Source organism: Oncorhynchus gorbuscha, linkage group LG08 (assembly GCF_021184085.1).
Source record: "Oncorhynchus gorbuscha isolate QuinsamMale2020 ecotype Even-year linkage group LG08, OgorEven_v1.0, whole genome shotgun sequence".
NCBI classification, from domain to species: Eukaryota; Metazoa; Chordata; class Actinopteri; order Salmoniformes; family Salmonidae; genus Oncorhynchus; species Oncorhynchus gorbuscha.
The window spans coordinates 74,364,052-74,381,016 of record NC_060180.1 but is presented as its reverse complement, the minus strand read 5'-3'; the positions used below and the strand labels follow the sequence as shown (position 1 = coordinate 74,381,016).

Sequence of the window (16,965 nt, the reverse complement as noted above, 5' to 3'; positions counted from 1 at the left end):
AAAGACTTCAAATGAATGAGCTGAAGCCTTTCAAGCCAATAGGCATTTAAGTGGTTTTCCACTAGATCTGCCTGCCTGTTAAAGAAAAAGCCTGAACCAAAATGGAATGATTTACATCTATTGTAGATAGTGGAGCAGGAGGAAAAGTTTCTCCTTTCACCACTGACTCAGGGTCAGTTATTAGCTCATCCCTCTCATGGTTAAGTTTAAGATTATGATGTCGGGGCAATCTGATCCTAGATCTGTGGCTGAGAACCACTTTCTACCTCTAACACAAAATATGAGGCGGACATGTTGTTGTTGTTGTTGTTGTTTACCTTTTCTCCGCCGCCGCCTTTCAGACCTCTGACACCCTCGGCACCCTGTAGGAGGAAGCAGAAGACGAATACGATGATTCAAGAATATTGTCATTTACCAATGCAGAGTTGACTACTGCTGTTGCATTGTTGTGGTGGGTGTTTGTGTACTACTTGTGAATTCAATCAATCAATACATTCATTAATTAACCAATCAGTCAATTCAGAAATCATGTAAATATCAATTTAACGGTAAGGTCAACGGGTGTGGACCCTTGAAGGTCGTTACCTTGACACCTCGTGAGCCAGGGTAGCCAATAGAACCCTGAGGACCAGGGTGACCCTACGAGAAAAAAACGAGACAAAAACAGTGTGGTTAGTTGGTGATCGAGATCAGGTAGGGTATGAATGGTAGGGTATGAATGGTAGGGTGCTATGGTAAGGTATGAATGGTAAGGTGCTATGGTAAGGTATGAATGGTAGGGTGCTATGGTAAGGTATGGATGGTAAGGTATGAATGGTAAGGTGCTATGGTAAGGTATGAATGGTAAGGTATGAATGGTAGGGTGTGAATGGTAAGGTGATAATGGTAAGGTATGAATGGTAAGGTGCTATGGTAAGGTATGAATGGTAAGGTATGAATGGTAGGGTGCTATGGTAAGGTATGAATGGTAGGGTGCTATGGTAAGGTATGAATGGTAGGGTGCTATGGTAAGGTATGAATGGTAAGGTATGAATGGTAAGGTGCTATGGTAAGGTATGAATGGTAAGGTATGAATGGTAGGGTGCTATGGTAAGGTATGAATGGTAAGGTATGAATGGTAAGGTATGAATGGTAGGGTGCTATGGTAAGGTATGAATGGTAGGGTGCTATGGTAAGGTATGAATGGTAAGGTATGAATGGTAGGGTGCTATGGTAAGGTATGAATGGTAGGGTGCTATGGTAAGGTATGAATGGTAGGGTGATATGGTAAGGTATGAATGGTAAGGTATGAATGGTAGGGTGCTATGGTAAGGTATGAATGGTAGGGTGATATGGTAAGGTATGAATGGTAAGGTGATAATGGTAAGGTATGAATGGTAGGGTATGAATGGTAAGGTGCTATGGTAAGGTATGAATAGTAAGGTATGAATAGTAAGGTATGAATAGTAAGGTATGAATAGTAAGGTATGAATGGTAAGGTATGAATGGTAAGGTATGAATGGTAAGGTATGAATGGTAGGGTGCTATGGTAAGGTATGAATGGTAGGGTGTGAATGGTAAGGTGATAATGGTAAGGTATGAATGGTAAGGTATGAATGGTAGGGTGCTATGGTAAGGTATGAATGGTAGGGTGCTATGGTAAGGTATGAATGGTAGGGTGATATGGTAAGGTATGAATGGTAAGGTATGAATGGTAAGGTATGAATGGTAAGGTATGAATGGTAGGGTGCTATGGTAAGGTATGAATGGTAGGGTGTGAATGGTAAGGTGATAATGGTAAGGTATGAATGGTAAGGTATGAATGGTAGGGTGCTATGGTAAGGTATGAATGGTAGGGTGCTATGGTAAGGTATGAATGGTAGGGTGATATGGTAAGGTATGAATGGTAAGGTATGAATGGTAAGGTATGAATGGTAAGGTATGAATGGTAGGGTGCTATGGTAAGGTATTAATGGTAGGGTGTGAATCTACTAAATGAAATCAGACTTACGACGCTTCCTTTAAGTCCTGGAGGACCCTCCTTCCCTGGGTGACCCTGGAAGAAACATTGGGGTCAGATAACTATATGATATGGCATTATTAACATACTACTAGACTAAAACTATAGTAAACCTACTACTGTAGTACTACTTCAACTATATGATATGGCATTATTAACATACTACTAGACTAAAACTATAGTAAAACTACTACTGTAGTACTACTATACTTCAACTATATGATATGGCATTATTAACATACTACTAGACTAAAACTATAGTAAAACTACTACTGTAGTACTACTATACTTCAACTATATGATATGGCATTATTAACATACTACTAGACTAAAACTATAGTAAAACTACTACTGTAGTACTACTATACTTCAACTATATGATATGGCATTATTAACATACTACTAGACTAAAACTATAGTAAAACTACTACTGTAGTACTACTATACTTCAACTATATGATATGGCATTATTAACATACTACTAGACTAAAACTATAGTAAAACTACTACTGTAGTACTACTATACTTCAACTATATGATATGGCATTATTTACTATATGCTATCTACTATACTGGTAATACATATACACATATATATATATATATATATATATATACACATATACATATACTGTCACGCCTTGGTCTTAGTGTTTTGTGTTTTTGTTATATATTTGGTCATGGGTTTTTGTTATATTGTATTTTCGTATTGGGGTTTGTAGTATTTGGGATTGCGGCTGATTAGGGGTGTTGTATAGGCTTGGCTGCCTGAGGCGGTTCTCAATCAGAGTCAGGTGATTCTCGTTGTCTCTGATTGGGAACCGTATTTAGGTAGCCTGGGTTTCACTGTGTATTTTGTGGGTGATTGTTCCTGTCTCTGTGTAGTGTTCACCAGATAGGCTGTAATTAAGTTTCACGTTCCGTTTGTTGTTTTGTATTTATATAGTTATTTCATGTGTCACTTTTTTCATTAAAGTCATGAGTAACCACCACGCTGCATTTCGGTCCTACTCTCTTTCTACAAACGAAGATCGACGTTACATATATATATATAAATATATATATATATATATATATATACATACACTGTATTTTCGATTCGCGCCAGGGACAATTTTAGCTAACCCTAACCCTTTTCCTAACCTTAACCTATTTCTCCTAACCCTAACCCTTTTCCTAACCTTAACCTATTTCTCCTAACCTTCTGCATATGTTCTCCTAGCCTGCTATGAAACATCACTTCTGCTAGTCAAAACCGGCAGGCCTGCTCTGAGAACAGTTTCCACTAATGTGATACACCTAGTCTGTGCCTAACAGGAAGTTGATTGTTTTTAACAGGAAGTGGTAATAAGACTCACGGGAGGACCATCGGCACCACCCAGACCTGCCAATCCCTGACGACCTGACGGTCCCTAGATGGAGAGAGATATATACAGAGAGAGAAGATAGAGAGCAAGAGAAAGAGAGAGAGAGAAAGAAAGGGCGAGCAAGAGAAAGAGAAAGAGAAAGAGAGAGAGTGGGACCCAACCACACACACAATTAGACTCAACCAAATCATGAGAAAACAAAAAGATAATTATTTGACAGATTGGAAAGAATTAACAGAAAGAACAGAGCAAACTAGAATGCTATTTGGCCCCAAACAGAGAGTCCACGTTGGCAGAATACCTGACCACTGTGACTGACCCAAACTTAAGGAAAGCTTTGACTATGTACAGACTCAGTGAGCATAGCCTTGCTATTGAGAAAGTCCGCCGTAGGCAGACATGGCTCTCAAGAGAAGACAGGCTATGTGCTCACTGACCACAAAATGGTCAACCAGTGAACCATGTTTAGTTATTTGTACTTTGTTACAACACTGTATATTTACATAATATTTGAAATGTCTTTATTCTTTTGTAACTAATGTGTTTACTGTACATTTGTATTGATTATTTCTTTGTTGTTTATTATCGACATCACTTGCTTTGGTAGTGTTAACATATGTTTCCCAAGCTAATAAAGCCCCTTGAATTGAGAGAGAGAGAGAGAGAGAGAGACTATGGTTTTATAACCAATGAGTCTGTTGAATCACTTATATGGTCAGACTGAGAAGTCCATCTAAAAACAACAGAGAAGGGTCTCTCTCAGACACACACACACACACACACACACACACACACACACACACACACACACACACACACACACACACACACACACACACACACACACACACACACACACACACACACACACACACACACACACACACACACACACACACACACACACACACACACACACACTTACCTTTTCACCAGGCGGTCCGATTGGACCTTGAGGACCAACAAGACCCTAGAAGAAATAATATAAACCAGCAATGTTAAACAGCAGTCCAGGTGTACGGCACAAATTGCACACTATTCCCTGTGTAGTGCACTACATTTTGACCAGAGCCCTATAAGTAGTGCACTATAAAAGGCATTGGGTTACCATTTGGTACGTATCTCTGTTCTCTCATTCACTATCAGTTACAGTCATATACTAGATGAAGGTGACCTGTCCTTGACGTGGGAAGATGCAGAATTGAAATGAAAAACAGTTCCTCGTTCAGAGATAAACCGTTGTTCTATCTGGATGGCCGTTCCGGGTGGTCCTCGCTCTGAGCATCCACAGGTGTGCTATAATCTCTGAACACAAGCGGACTCCAATAATGTCTCAATGATTTCAACACCGTAATATCGAAGCGTTCTGTATTGTGTTAAAGAATCAATGATCCTCTGTGTAGCTGTCAACTGGACAGTGGAATTGATTTAACTCTGTAAATCCAAACAAGATTTTTGTCATTTTGAAGGTAATGAAAAGAGCAGCTCTTCCTATAACAGTCTATAAAAAAAAGAGAGAGAGAGAGAGAGAGAGAGAGAGAAAAACAAAGAGAGAGAGAAAGAGAGAGAGAGAGAAAGAAAGAGAGAAAGAGAGAGAGAGAGACAGAGACAGAGACAGAGAGAAAGAGAGAGAGAGAGAGAGAGAGAGAGAGAGAGAGAGAGAGAGAGAGAGATAGAGACAGAGACGGAGACATAGAGAGAAAAGAGAGAGAGAGAGAGAGAGAGAGAGAGAGAGAGAGAGAGAGAGAGAGAGAGAGAGAGAGAGAGAGAGAGAGAGAGAGAGAGAGAGAGAGAGAGGGAGAGAGAGAGAGAGAGGGAGAGAGGGAGAGAGAGAGAGATGCACCACTGACGGTCTGCTGCTGTTACTTACTTGTGGTCCAGGGATGCCCTGTTGACCGGCAGGCCCTGACTCTCCTTGTATGCCCTGAATGGTACAGAGAGAGAGACTAGATCAGATTGTCTGTAGTCAACAATCAACCTGAGTAGAACGGAGAGAGACTACTGTAGATCAGAATACTGTATATCAGAGACTACCGTAGATCCGAATACTGTATTTCAGAAACTACTGTAGATCAGAGACTACTGTAGATCAGATTGTAGATCAGAGACTACTGTATTTCAAAAACTACTGTAGATCAGAATACTGTAGTTCAGAGACTACTGTAGATCAGAGACTACTGTAGATCAGAATACTGTAGTTCAGAGACTACTGTAGATCAGATTGTAGAACAGATTGTAGATCAGAGAATATTATATTTCAGAAACTACTGTATTTCAGAAACTACTGTAGACCAGATGTTGTACAGTAAACTTGGCCTACTGATAATGTTTGTGTACTTTGAATGAATGCAAAACTCTGTTTAAGTTGCCTACACTACAGTTGAAGTAGCCCCACTATAGTTTAAGTACCCTAGACTACAGTTTAAGTAGCCTAGACTAGAGTCTAAGTAGCCTACACTAGAGTTTAAGTAGCCTAGACTAGAGTTTAAATAGCCTACACTAGAGTCTAAGTAGCCTAGACTAGAGTCTAATTAGCCTACACTAGAGTCTAAGTAACCTACACTAGAGTCTAAGTAACCTACACTAGAGTCTAATTAGCCTACACTAGAGTCTAAGTAACCTACACTAGAGTCTAAGTAACCTACACTAGAGTCTAAGTAGCCTACACTAGAGTCTTAGCAGCCTAGACTAGAGTTTAAGTAGCATAGACTAGAGTCTAAGTAGCCTACACTAGAGTTTAAGTAGCCTAGACTAGAGTTTAAGTAGCCTACAATAGAGTCTTAGTAGCCTACACTAGAGTCTAAGTAGCCTAGACTAGAGTTTAAGTAGCCTAGACTAGTCTAAGTAGCCTACACTAGAGTTTAAGTAGCCTAGACTAGAGTTTAAGTAGCCTACACTAGAGTCTAAGTAGCCTACACTAGAGTTTAAGTAGCCTACACTAGAGTTTAAGTAACCTACACTAGAGTCTAAGTAGCCTAGACTAGAGTCTTAGTAGCCTACACTAGAGTTTCAGTAGCCTAGACTAGTCTAAGTAGCCTACACTAGAGTTTAAGTAGCCTACACTAGAGTTTAAGTAGCCTAGACTAGAGTCTTAGTAGCCTACACTAGAGTTTAAGTAACCTAGACTAGAGTCTTAGTAGCCTAGACTAGAGTCTTAGTAGCCTAGACTAGAGTCTTAGTAGCCTAGACTAGAGTCTAAGTAGCCTACACTAGAGTTTAAGTAACCTACACTAGAGTCTAAGTAGCCTAGACTAGAGTCTTAGTAGCCTAGACTAGAGTCTAAGTAGTCTACACTAGAGTTTAAGTAGCCTAGACTAGAGTCTAAGTAACCTACACTAGAGTTTAAGTAGCCTAGACTAGAGTCTTAGTAGCCTAGACTAGAGTCTAAGTAACCTACACTAGAGTCTAAGTAACCTACACTAGAGTCTAAGTAGCCTACACTAGAGTTTAAGTAACCTACACTAGAGTCTAAGTAGCCTACACTAGAGTCTAAGTAACCTACACTAGAGTCTTAGTAGCCTAGACTAGAGTCTAAGTAACCTACACTAGAGTCTAAGTAACCTACACTAGAGTCTTAGTAGCCTAAACTAGAGTCTAAGTAGCCTAGACTAGAGTCTTAGTAGCCTAGACTAGAGTCTCAGTAGCCTACACTAGAGTCTAGACTAGACATGAACAAACTGTTGTTATGCCCTCCCCCTCCCAACTTCCTGATACCAGCTTTGATTAAGTGGATCGAAGACATTTTCCGCTTTGACTGTTTGGATTGTGAACTCGGGAATTGTGAGAAAAAAACAACAACATTGAATATAGAGCTTCAGACAGACAGGAAATGGTTTAACGATAACAGAGCTGCCTGGAACTGTGTGTTAATCATATCCTTGAGACTATGCTGCCTGGAACTGTGTGTTAGTCATATCCTTGAGTCTATGCTGCCTGGAACTGTGTGTTAGTCATATCCTTGAGACTATGCTGCCTGGAACTGTGTGTTAGTCATATCCTTGAGACTATGCTGCCTGGAACTGTGTGTTAGTCATATCCTTGAGACTATGCTGCCTGGAACTGTGTGTTAGTCATATCCTTGTTGAGACTATGCTGCCTGGAACTGTGTGTTAGTCATATCCTTGTTGAGACTATGCTGCCTGGAACTGTGTGTTAGTCATATCCTTGTTGAGACTATGCTGCCTGGAACTGTGTGTTAGTCATATCCTTGTTGAGACTATGCTGCCTGGAACTGTGTGTTAGTCATATCCTTGTTGAGACTATGCTGCCTGGAACTGTGTGTTAGTCATATCCTTGAGACTATGCTGCCTGGAACTGTGTGTTAGTCATGTCCTTGAGACTATGCTGCCTGGAACTGTGTGTTAGTCATATCCTTGAGACTATGCTGCCTGGAACTGTGTGTTAGTCATATCCTTGAGACTATGCTGCCTGGAACTGTGTGTTAGTCATATCCTTGTTGAGACTATGCTGCCTGGAACTGAACTGTGTGTTAGTCATATCCTTGTTGAGACTATGCTGCCTGGAACTGTGTGTTAGTCATATCCTTGTTGAGACTATGCTGCCTGGAACTGTGTGTTAGTCATATCCTTGTTGAGACTATGCTGCCTGGAACTGTGTGTTAGTCATATCCTTGTTGAGACTAATGCTGCCTGGAACTGTGTGTTAGTCATATCCTTGAGACTATGCTGCCTGGAACTGTGTGTTAGTCATATCCTTGTTGAGACTATGCTGCCTGGAACTGTGTGTTAGTCATATCCTTGAGACTATGCTGCCTGGAACTGTGTGTTAGTCATATCCTTGAGACTATGCTGCCTGGAACTGTGTGTTAGTCATATCCTTGAGACTATGCTGCCTGGAACTGTGTGTTAGTCATATCCTTGTTGAGACTATGCTGCCTGGAACTGTGTGTTAGTCATATCCTTGTTGAGACTATGCTGCCTGGAACTGTGTGTTAGTCATATCCTTGTTGAGACTATGCTGCCTGGAACTGTGTGTTAGTCATATCCTTGAGACTATGCTGCCTGAAACTGTGTGTTAGTCATATCCTTGAGACTATGCTGCCTGGAACTGTGTGTTAGTCATATCCTTGTTGAGACTATGCTGCTCCGTTCGACCAGACACAGGTCTACACAGAGGGAAAGAGGCCTGTGAGATGGTTGAAAATGTTGGTGGGGCCTGTTGTACTGTTGTTTGTTAATAAAGGCCCAGTGTAGTAAAAAACAACAACATGATTGTCCTGTGTTTTATATATAATTACACACTATGAGGTTGTAACAATACTGTGAAATTGTGAAAATGACTGTCTAGTTAGGGCTGTGTGTAGTGATGTATAATGACCATCTGTCTGTGTGTAGTGATGTATAATGACCATCTGTCTGTGTGTAGTGATGTATAATGACCATCTGTCTGTGTGTAGTGATGTATAATGACCATCTGTCTAGTTAGGGCTGTGTGTAGTGATGGATAATGACCATCTGTCTGTGTGTAGTGATGTATAATGACCATCTGTCTGTGTGTAGTGATGTATAATGACCATCTGTCTAGTTAGGGCTGTGTGTAGTGATGGATAATGACCATCTGTCTGTGTGTAGTGATGTATAATGACCATCTGTCTGTGTGTAGTGATGTATAATGACCATCTGTCTGTGTGTAGTGATGTATAATGACCATCTGTCTGTGTGTAGTGATGTATAATGACCATCTGTCTGTGTGTAGTGATGTATAATGACCATCTGTCTAGTTAGGGCTGTGTGTAGTGATGTATAATGACCGTCTGTCTGTGTGTAGTGATGTATAATGACCATCTGTCTGTGTGTAGTGATGTATAATGACCATCTGTCTGTGTGTAGTGATGTATAATGACCATCTGTCTGTGTGTAGTGATGTATAATGACCATCTGTCTAGTTAGGGCTGTGTGTAGTGATGTATAATGACCATCTGTCTAGTTAGGGCTGTGTGTAGTGATGTATAATGACCATCTGTCTAGTTAGGGCTGTGTGTAGTGATGTATAATGACCATCTGTCTAGTTAGGGCTGTGTGTAGTGATGTATAATGACCATCTGTCTAGTTAGGGCTGTGTGTAGTGATGTATAATGACCGTCTGTCTGTGTGTAGTGATGTATAATGACCATCTGTCTGTGTGTAGTGATGTATAATGACCATCTGTCTGTGTGTAGTGATGTATAATGACCATCTGTCTGTGTGTAGTGATGTATAATGACCATCTGTCTGTGTGTAGTGATGTATAATGACCATCTGTCTAGTTAGGGCTGTGTGTAGTGATGTATAATGACCATCTGTCTGTGTGTAGTGATGTATAATGACCATCTGTCTGTGTGTAGTGATGTATAATGACCATCTGTCTGTGTGTAGTGATGTATAATGACCATCTGTCTAGTTAGGGCTGTGTGTAGTGATGGATAATGACCATCTGTCTGTGTGTAGTGATGTATAATGACCATCTGTCTGTGTGTAGTGGTGTATAATGACCATCTGTCTAGTTAGGGCTGTGTGTAGTGATGGATAATGACCATCTGTCTGTGTGTAGTGATGTATAATGACCATCTGTCTGTGTGTAGTGATGTATAATGACCATCTGTCTAGTTAGGGCTGTGTGTAGTGATGTATAATGACCATCTGTCTGTGTGTAGTGATGTATAATGACCATCTGTCTGTGTGTAGTGATGTATAATGACCATCTGTCTGTGTGTAGTGATGTATAATGACCATCTGTCTAGTTAGGGCTGTGTGTAGTGATGTATAATGACCATCTGTCTAGTTAGGGCTGTGTGTAGTGATGTATAATGACCATCTGTCTAGTTAGGGCTGTGTGTAGTGATGTATAATGACCATCTGTCTAGTTAGGGCTGTGTGTAGTGATGTATAATGACCGTCTGTCTGTGTGTAGTGATGTATAATGACCATCTGTCTGTGTGTAGTGATGTATAATGACCATCTGTCTGTGTGTAGTGATGTATAATGACCATCTGTCTGTGTGTAGTGATGTATAATGACCATATGTCTAGTTAGGGCTGTGTGTAGTGATGGATAATGACCGTCTGTCTGTGTGTAGTGATGTATAATGACCGTCTGTCTAGTTAGGGCTGTGTGTAGTGATGTATAATGACCATCTGTCTGTGTGTAGTGATGTATAATGAATAATCAGATACACTTTCTCACCTGGTTTCCTTTGGGACCAGCTTGGCCGTCCAGCCCAGCGAGACCCTGTGAACATATTTGAGACACGTTTAGTTTTAACAGCTTTAGCAGCATTGCAGTAGTATTGCAGTAGTATTGCAGTATTATTGCAGTAGTATTGCAGTAGTATTGCAGAAGCATTACAGTAGTATTGCAGTAGTATTGCAGTAGTATTGCAGAAGCATTGCAGTAGTATTGCAGTATTGTAGAGGCACAGCTTTAGCAGCATTGCAGTAGTATTGCAGTAGTATTGCAGTAGTATTGCAGAAGCATTGCAGTAGCATTGCAGTAGTATTGCAGTAGCATTGCAGTAGTATTGCAGTAGTATTGCAGAAGCATTGCAGTAGCATTGCAGTAACATTGCAGTAACATTGCAGTAGTATTGCAGTAGTATTGCAGAAGCATTGCAGTAGCATTGTAGTAGTATTGCAGTAGTATTGCAGTAGCATTTCAGTAGCATTGCAGTAGTATTGCAGTAGTATTGCAGAAGCATTGCAGTAGCATTGCAGTAACATTGCAGTAACATTGCAGTAGTATTGCAGTAGTATTGCAGAAGCATTGCAGTAGCATTGTAGTAGTATTGCACTAGTATTGCAGTAGTATTGCAGTAGCATTGCAGTAGTATTTCAGTATTGTAGAGGCACAGCTTTAGCAGCATTGCAGTAGTATTGCAGTAGTATTGCAGAAGCATTGCAGTAACATTGCAGTAACATTGCAGTAGTATTGCAGTAGTATTGCAGAAGCATTACAGTAGTATTGCAGTAGTATTGCATTAGTATTGCAGAAGCATTGCAGTAGAATTACAGTAGCATTGCAGTAACATTGCAGTAGTATTGCAGTAGTATTGCAGTAGTATTGCAGTAGCATTGCAGTAGTATTGCAGTATTGTAGAGGTACTGTATACATACACGCTGTCCACCAGTCCCAGGGGATCCTCTAGGACCAAGCAATCCTCTAGGACCCTGTAAAACAGAAGCATGTACAGGTCAGAAACAGAAACACACATATAAACATTACAATTCTAAACAGCAAGTGTTGTTCGAGGGTGATTTTGCAACTACGGGGACTTTGGCATTGTTGACAAAAATAAATATGAAATACTTTTTTTTTCATTTTGTCAGGAACCATTAACTGGTAATGGCTGTAAACCATTTTATATTCAACAATACACATTTCCCCCCAAACACTTTCTCCAGACGTTTTCCTATTTATATTCATCCAGATACAGTGAGGGGGAAACAGTATTTAGTCAGCCACCAATTGTGCAAGTTCTCCCACTTAAAAAGATGGGAGAGGCCTGCGTGGAGCCCCAGATCGAGGGAGATTATCAGTGGTCTTGTATGTCTTCCATTTCCTAATAATTGCTCCCACAGTTGATTTCTTCAAACCAAGCTGCTTACCTATTGCAGATTCAGTCTTCCCAGCCTGGTGCAGGTCTACAATTTTGTTTCTGGTGTCCTTTGACAGCTCTTTGGTCTTGGCCATAGTGGAGTTTGGAGTGTGACTGTTTGAGGTTGTGGACAGGTGTCTTTTATACTGATACCAAGTTCAAACAGGTGCCATTAATACAGGTAACAAGTGGAGGACAGAGGAGCCTCTTAAAGAAGAAGTTTCAGGTCTGTGTGAGCCAGAAATCTTGCTTGCTTGTAGGTGACCAAATACTTAATAATTTGCAAATAAATTCATTCGCTCAGTTGTGCACCGGGGCCTCCCACTCCTCTTTCTATTCTGGTTAGAGCCAGTTTGCGCTGTTCTGTGAAGGGAGTAGCACACAGCGTTGTACGAAATCTTCAGTTTCTTGACAATTTCTCGCATGGAATAACCTTCATTAGACTGATGAGTTTCAGAAGAAAGGTATTTGTTTCTGGCCATTTTGAGCCTGTAATCAAACCCACAAATGCTGATGCTCCAGATACTCAACTAGTCCAAAGAAGGACAGTTTTATTGCTTCTTTAATCGGGACAACAGTTTTCAGCTGTGCTAACATAATTACAAAATGGTTTTCTAATGATCAATTAGCCTTTTAAAAATGACAAACTTGGATTAGCTAACACAACGTGACATTGGAACACAGGAGTGATGGTTGCTGATAATGGGCCTCTGTACGCCTATGTAGATATTCCATAAAAAAATCTGCCGTTTCCAGCTACAATAGTCATTTACAACATTAACAATGTATATAACTGTATTTCTGATCAATTTTATGTTATTAAATACCAGCTGGGACCAGCAGCTCTTAAATACCAGCTGAGCCATCAGCTCTTAAATACCAGCTGAGCCATCAGCTCTTAAATACCAGCTGGGCCATCAGCTCTTAAATACCAGCTGGGCCATCAGCTCTTAAATACCAGCTGGGCCATCAGCTCTTAAATACCAGCTGGATCATCAGCTCTTAAATACCAGCTGGGACCAGCAGCTCTTAAATACCAGCTGGGACCAGCAGCTCTTAAATACCAGCTGAGCCAGCAGCTCTTAAATACCAGCTGGGACCAGCAGCTCTTAAATACCAGCTGGGACCAGCAGCTCTTAAATACCAGCTGAGCCATCAGCTCTTAAATACTAGCTGGGACCAGCAGCTCTTAAATACCAGCTGGGACCAGCAGCTCTTAAATACCAGCTGAGCCAGCAGCTCTTAAATACCAGCTGAGCCATCAGCTCTTAAATACCAGCTGAGCCATCAGCTCTTAAATACCAGCTGGGACCAGCAGCTCTTAAATACCAGCTGGGACCAGCAGCTCTTAAATACCAGCTGGGACCAGCAGCTCTTAAATACCAGCTGAGCCAGCAGCTCTTAAATACCAGCTGGGACCAACAGCTCTTAAATACCAGCTGTTCCATACCAGCTGGGACCAGCAGCTCTTAAATACCAGCTGAGCCAGCAGCTCTTAAATACCAGCTGGGACCAGCAGCTCTTAAATACCAGCTGAGCCAGCAGCTCTTAAATACCAGCTGGGAACAGCAGCTCTTAAATACCAGCTGAGCCAGCAGCTCTTAAATACCAGCTGGGACCAGCAGCTCTTAAATACCAGCTGGGACCAGCAGCTCTTAAATACCAGCTGAGCCATCAGCTCTTAAATACCAGCTGGGCCATCAGCTCTTAAATACCAGCTGGGACCAGCAGCTCTTAAATACCAGCTGAGCCATCAACTCTTAAATACCAGCTGAGCCATCAGCTCTTAAATACCAGCTGGGCCATCAGCTCTTAAATACCAGCTGGGACCAGCAGCTCTTAAATACCAGCTGAGCCAGCAGCTCTTAAATACCAGCTGAGCCATCAGCTCTTAAATACCAGCTGAGCCATCAGCTCTTAAATACCAGCTGGGACCAGCAGCTCTTAAATACCAGCTGGGACCAGCAGCTCTTAAATACCAGCTGGGACCAGCTGCTCTTAAATACCAGCTGAGCCAGCAGCTCTTAAATACCAGCTGGGACCAGCAGCTCTTAAATACCAGCTGAGCCATATCAGCTGGGACCAGCAGCTCTTAAATACCAGCTGAGCCAGCAGCTCTTAAATACCAGCTGAGCCATCAGCTCTTAAATACCAGCTGGGCCATCAGCTCTTAAATACCAGCTGGGACCAGCAGCTCTTAAATACCAGCTGAGCCATCAGCTCTTAAATACCAGCTGAGCCATCAGCTCTTAAATACCAGCTGGGCCATCAGCTCTTAAATACCAGCTGGGACCAGCAGCTCTTAAATACCAGCTGAGCCATCAGCTCTTAAATACCAGCTGAGCCATCAGCTCTTAAATACCAGCTGGGCCATCAGCTCTTAAATACCAGCTGGGACCAGCAGCTCTTAAATACCAGCTGAGCCATCAGCTCTTAAATACCAGCTGAGCCATCAGCTCTTAAATACCAGCTGGGCCATCAGCTCTTAAATACCAGCTGGGACCAGCAGCTCTTAAATACCAGCTGAGCCATCAGCTCTTAAATACCAGCTGGGACCAGCAGCTCTTAAATACCAGCTGAGCCATCAGCTCTTAAATACCAGCTGAGCCATCAGCTCTTAAATACCAGCTGAGCCATCAGCTCTTAAATACCAGCTGAGCCATCAGCTCTTAAATACCAGCTGGGCCATCAGCTCTTAAATACCAGCTGGGACCAGCAGCTCTTAAATACCAGCTGAGCCATCAGCTCTTAAATACCAGCTGAGCCATCAGCTCTTAAATACCAGCTGGGGCACCTCATTGTTAACTTACAGAGACACCAGTCTCAGGGATGGTTAACTCTGGAAATCTCTTCAGTCGCCACTGAGTTACATTAATCTGCTTTTATTTTTTTTGCACCTCACTTGTGGAACAATCGTCAAGGCTTTCTAAAGGTGGATGAATTGGTGCCCTCTTTTTTATTTTTTAAGTAAACAAATGAATAATAAATCAACCCCCCGGGGAACACAACAAAGCCTGTAGTTGCAGAATCATCAATGGTGTTGGCAGAATGTACAGTGTCCACTGAAGTCTAGCTGAGAAATAGCAACACTGACCTCAAGTGGCCATTATGGTAACTACAAGTACTTAACTGCTCACTGATCTGTATTTACTGCAGTCTTTTGTCTTTTGGACATTTGTACAATAAATAGGACAGAGAAAATTGGGCCATACAGACCATACATTGAGGATATCTTTCTATGGTTCATATGAGGCCAGCCAGGAGGAGAATGAAGTTATCTCTCATGGGTAAAGTGAGAAAAGCTTCTCAAGCTATATATCTCCAGTTTTCTATTTTCATTCCTATATATTTCCTGTGAGGAGCTATTAGATACTCCAACTCTGTCTGTCTCACACATGGGAGAGGTAGGGAGAGGAGGGAAGTAGGGAAAGGTAGGGAGAGGAGGGAATTGGGGAGGGAGAGGAGGGGAGAGAAAGGAGAAGTGGGCAGAGGTAGGGAGAGGAGGGAAGTAGGGAAAGGTAGGGAGAGGAGGGAAGTAGGGAAAGGAGAAGTGGGCAGAGGTAGGGAGAGGAGGGAAGTAGGGAAAGGAGAAGTGGGCAGAGGTAGGGAGAGGAGGGAAGTAGGGAAAGGTAGGGAGAGGAGGGAAGTAGGGAAAGGAGAAGTGGGCAGAGGTAGGGAGAGGAGGGAAGTAGGGAAAGGTAGGGAGAGGAGGGGAGAGAAAGGAGAAGTGGGCAGAGGTAGGGAGAGGAGGGAAGTAGGGAAAGGAGAAGTGGGCAGAGGTAGGGAGAGGAGGGAAGTAGGGAAAGGTAGGGAGAGGAGGGGAGAGAAAGGAGAAGTGGGCAGAGGTAGGGAGAGGAGGGAAGTAGGGAAAGGAGAAGTGGGCAGAGGTAGGGAGAGGAGGGAAGTAGGGAAAGGAGAAGTGGGCAGAGGTAGGGAGAGGAGGGAAGTAGGGAAAGGAGAAGTGGGCAGAGGTAGGGAGAGGAGGGAAGTAGGGAAAGGAGAAGTGGGCAGAGGTAGGGAGAGGAGGGAAGTAGGGGAGGGAAATGAGAGAAGAGGAAAAGTGGTAAGAGATAGATAGCTTTGTCAATGTGAAAATATGTTTCCCATCCCAATAAAGCCCCTTAAATTGATATTGAAATTAAAAATTGAATTGATAAGGAGGGAAGAAAGGGAGGGGATGAAGGGTTTGGGAGAGGAGAAGTGGGGAGAGGTAGGGAGAGGAAGGAGGGGAGAGATGAGGAGGGAAGGAGAAGGCGATTGGGGAAAAGAAGGTTGGGAGGAAAGTGCAAAGAGAGAAGGGTGGGGTCTTCTGTTTAAGGAATTGATGTAATGGGCATAGAGGGGAAGTGGGCAGGTAAGAAGTGTGTGTTGGGGGAAGGAGACTGAGGCGTTTAGGTGATGTCATCTTCAACCTCTGGGCCACTATTTTCCTTGCACCTCTGCAAGTCTGTCTGAAGCATAATACTCTGATACACAAGTCTGTTATCTGTGACAATGGTATTACACATTAGAAAATACTTACACTCTCTCCAGCCAGACCCCTCTGTCCGATCTCACCGTCCTCGCCCTGTCGAGAAGAGAGCGAAGAGAAGAGTGGGTTATTGTGGAATAGAGGGAGAGGTTTATCAGACAGCATCATGGGATGTGTAGTTTGGGGGTACTCACTCTCTGGCCATCCTCTCCTGGAGCACCTGGAGAGCCGGTGGACCCCAGCTCACCCTGCAGAGAGAGAGATGTCTTTACTGTCTTTACTCTGTCTTTATCTGTCTTTACTCTGTCTTTCTGTTTTTATCTGTCTTTACTCTGTCTTTACTCTGTCTTTATTCTGTCTTTACTCTGTCTTTACTGTCTTTACTCTGTCTTTCTGTCTGTATCTGTCTTTACTCTGTCTTTACTCTGTCTTGACTGTCTTTACTCTGTCTTTACTGTCTTTACTCTGTCTTGAGTGTCTTGACTCTGTCTTTACTGTCTTTACTCTGTCTTTACTGTATTTACTCTGTCTTTACTCTG

The 16,965-nt window shown here is 42.3% G+C and overlaps 1 protein-coding gene across 1 annotated transcript in view; it reads right to left on the bottom strand.

Moving 5' to 3' along the window:
- The window catches only part of LOC124042182 (collagen alpha-1(XI) chain-like), a 202,892-nt gene that overhangs the window by 69,278 nt on the left and 116,649 nt on the right, over nt 1–16,965 (bottom strand). Inside the window, exons 19-28 of the mRNA XM_046360585.1 lie at nt 16,621–16,674; nt 16,478–16,522; nt 11,474–11,527; nt 10,548–10,592; nt 5,237–5,290; nt 4,292–4,336; nt 3,358–3,411; nt 1,991–2,035; nt 586–639; nt 318–362 (exon numbers count right to left, since the gene is read on the bottom strand). Coding sequence (XP_046216541.1) covers nt 318–362; nt 586–639; nt 1,991–2,035; nt 3,358–3,411; nt 4,292–4,336; nt 5,237–5,290; nt 10,548–10,592; nt 11,474–11,527; nt 16,478–16,522; nt 16,621–16,674 — 495 coding nt within the window. The remainder of the gene's footprint in view (nt 1–317; nt 363–585; nt 640–1,990; nt 2,036–3,357; nt 3,412–4,291; nt 4,337–5,236; nt 5,291–10,547; nt 10,593–11,473; nt 11,528–16,477; nt 16,523–16,620; nt 16,675–16,965) is intronic.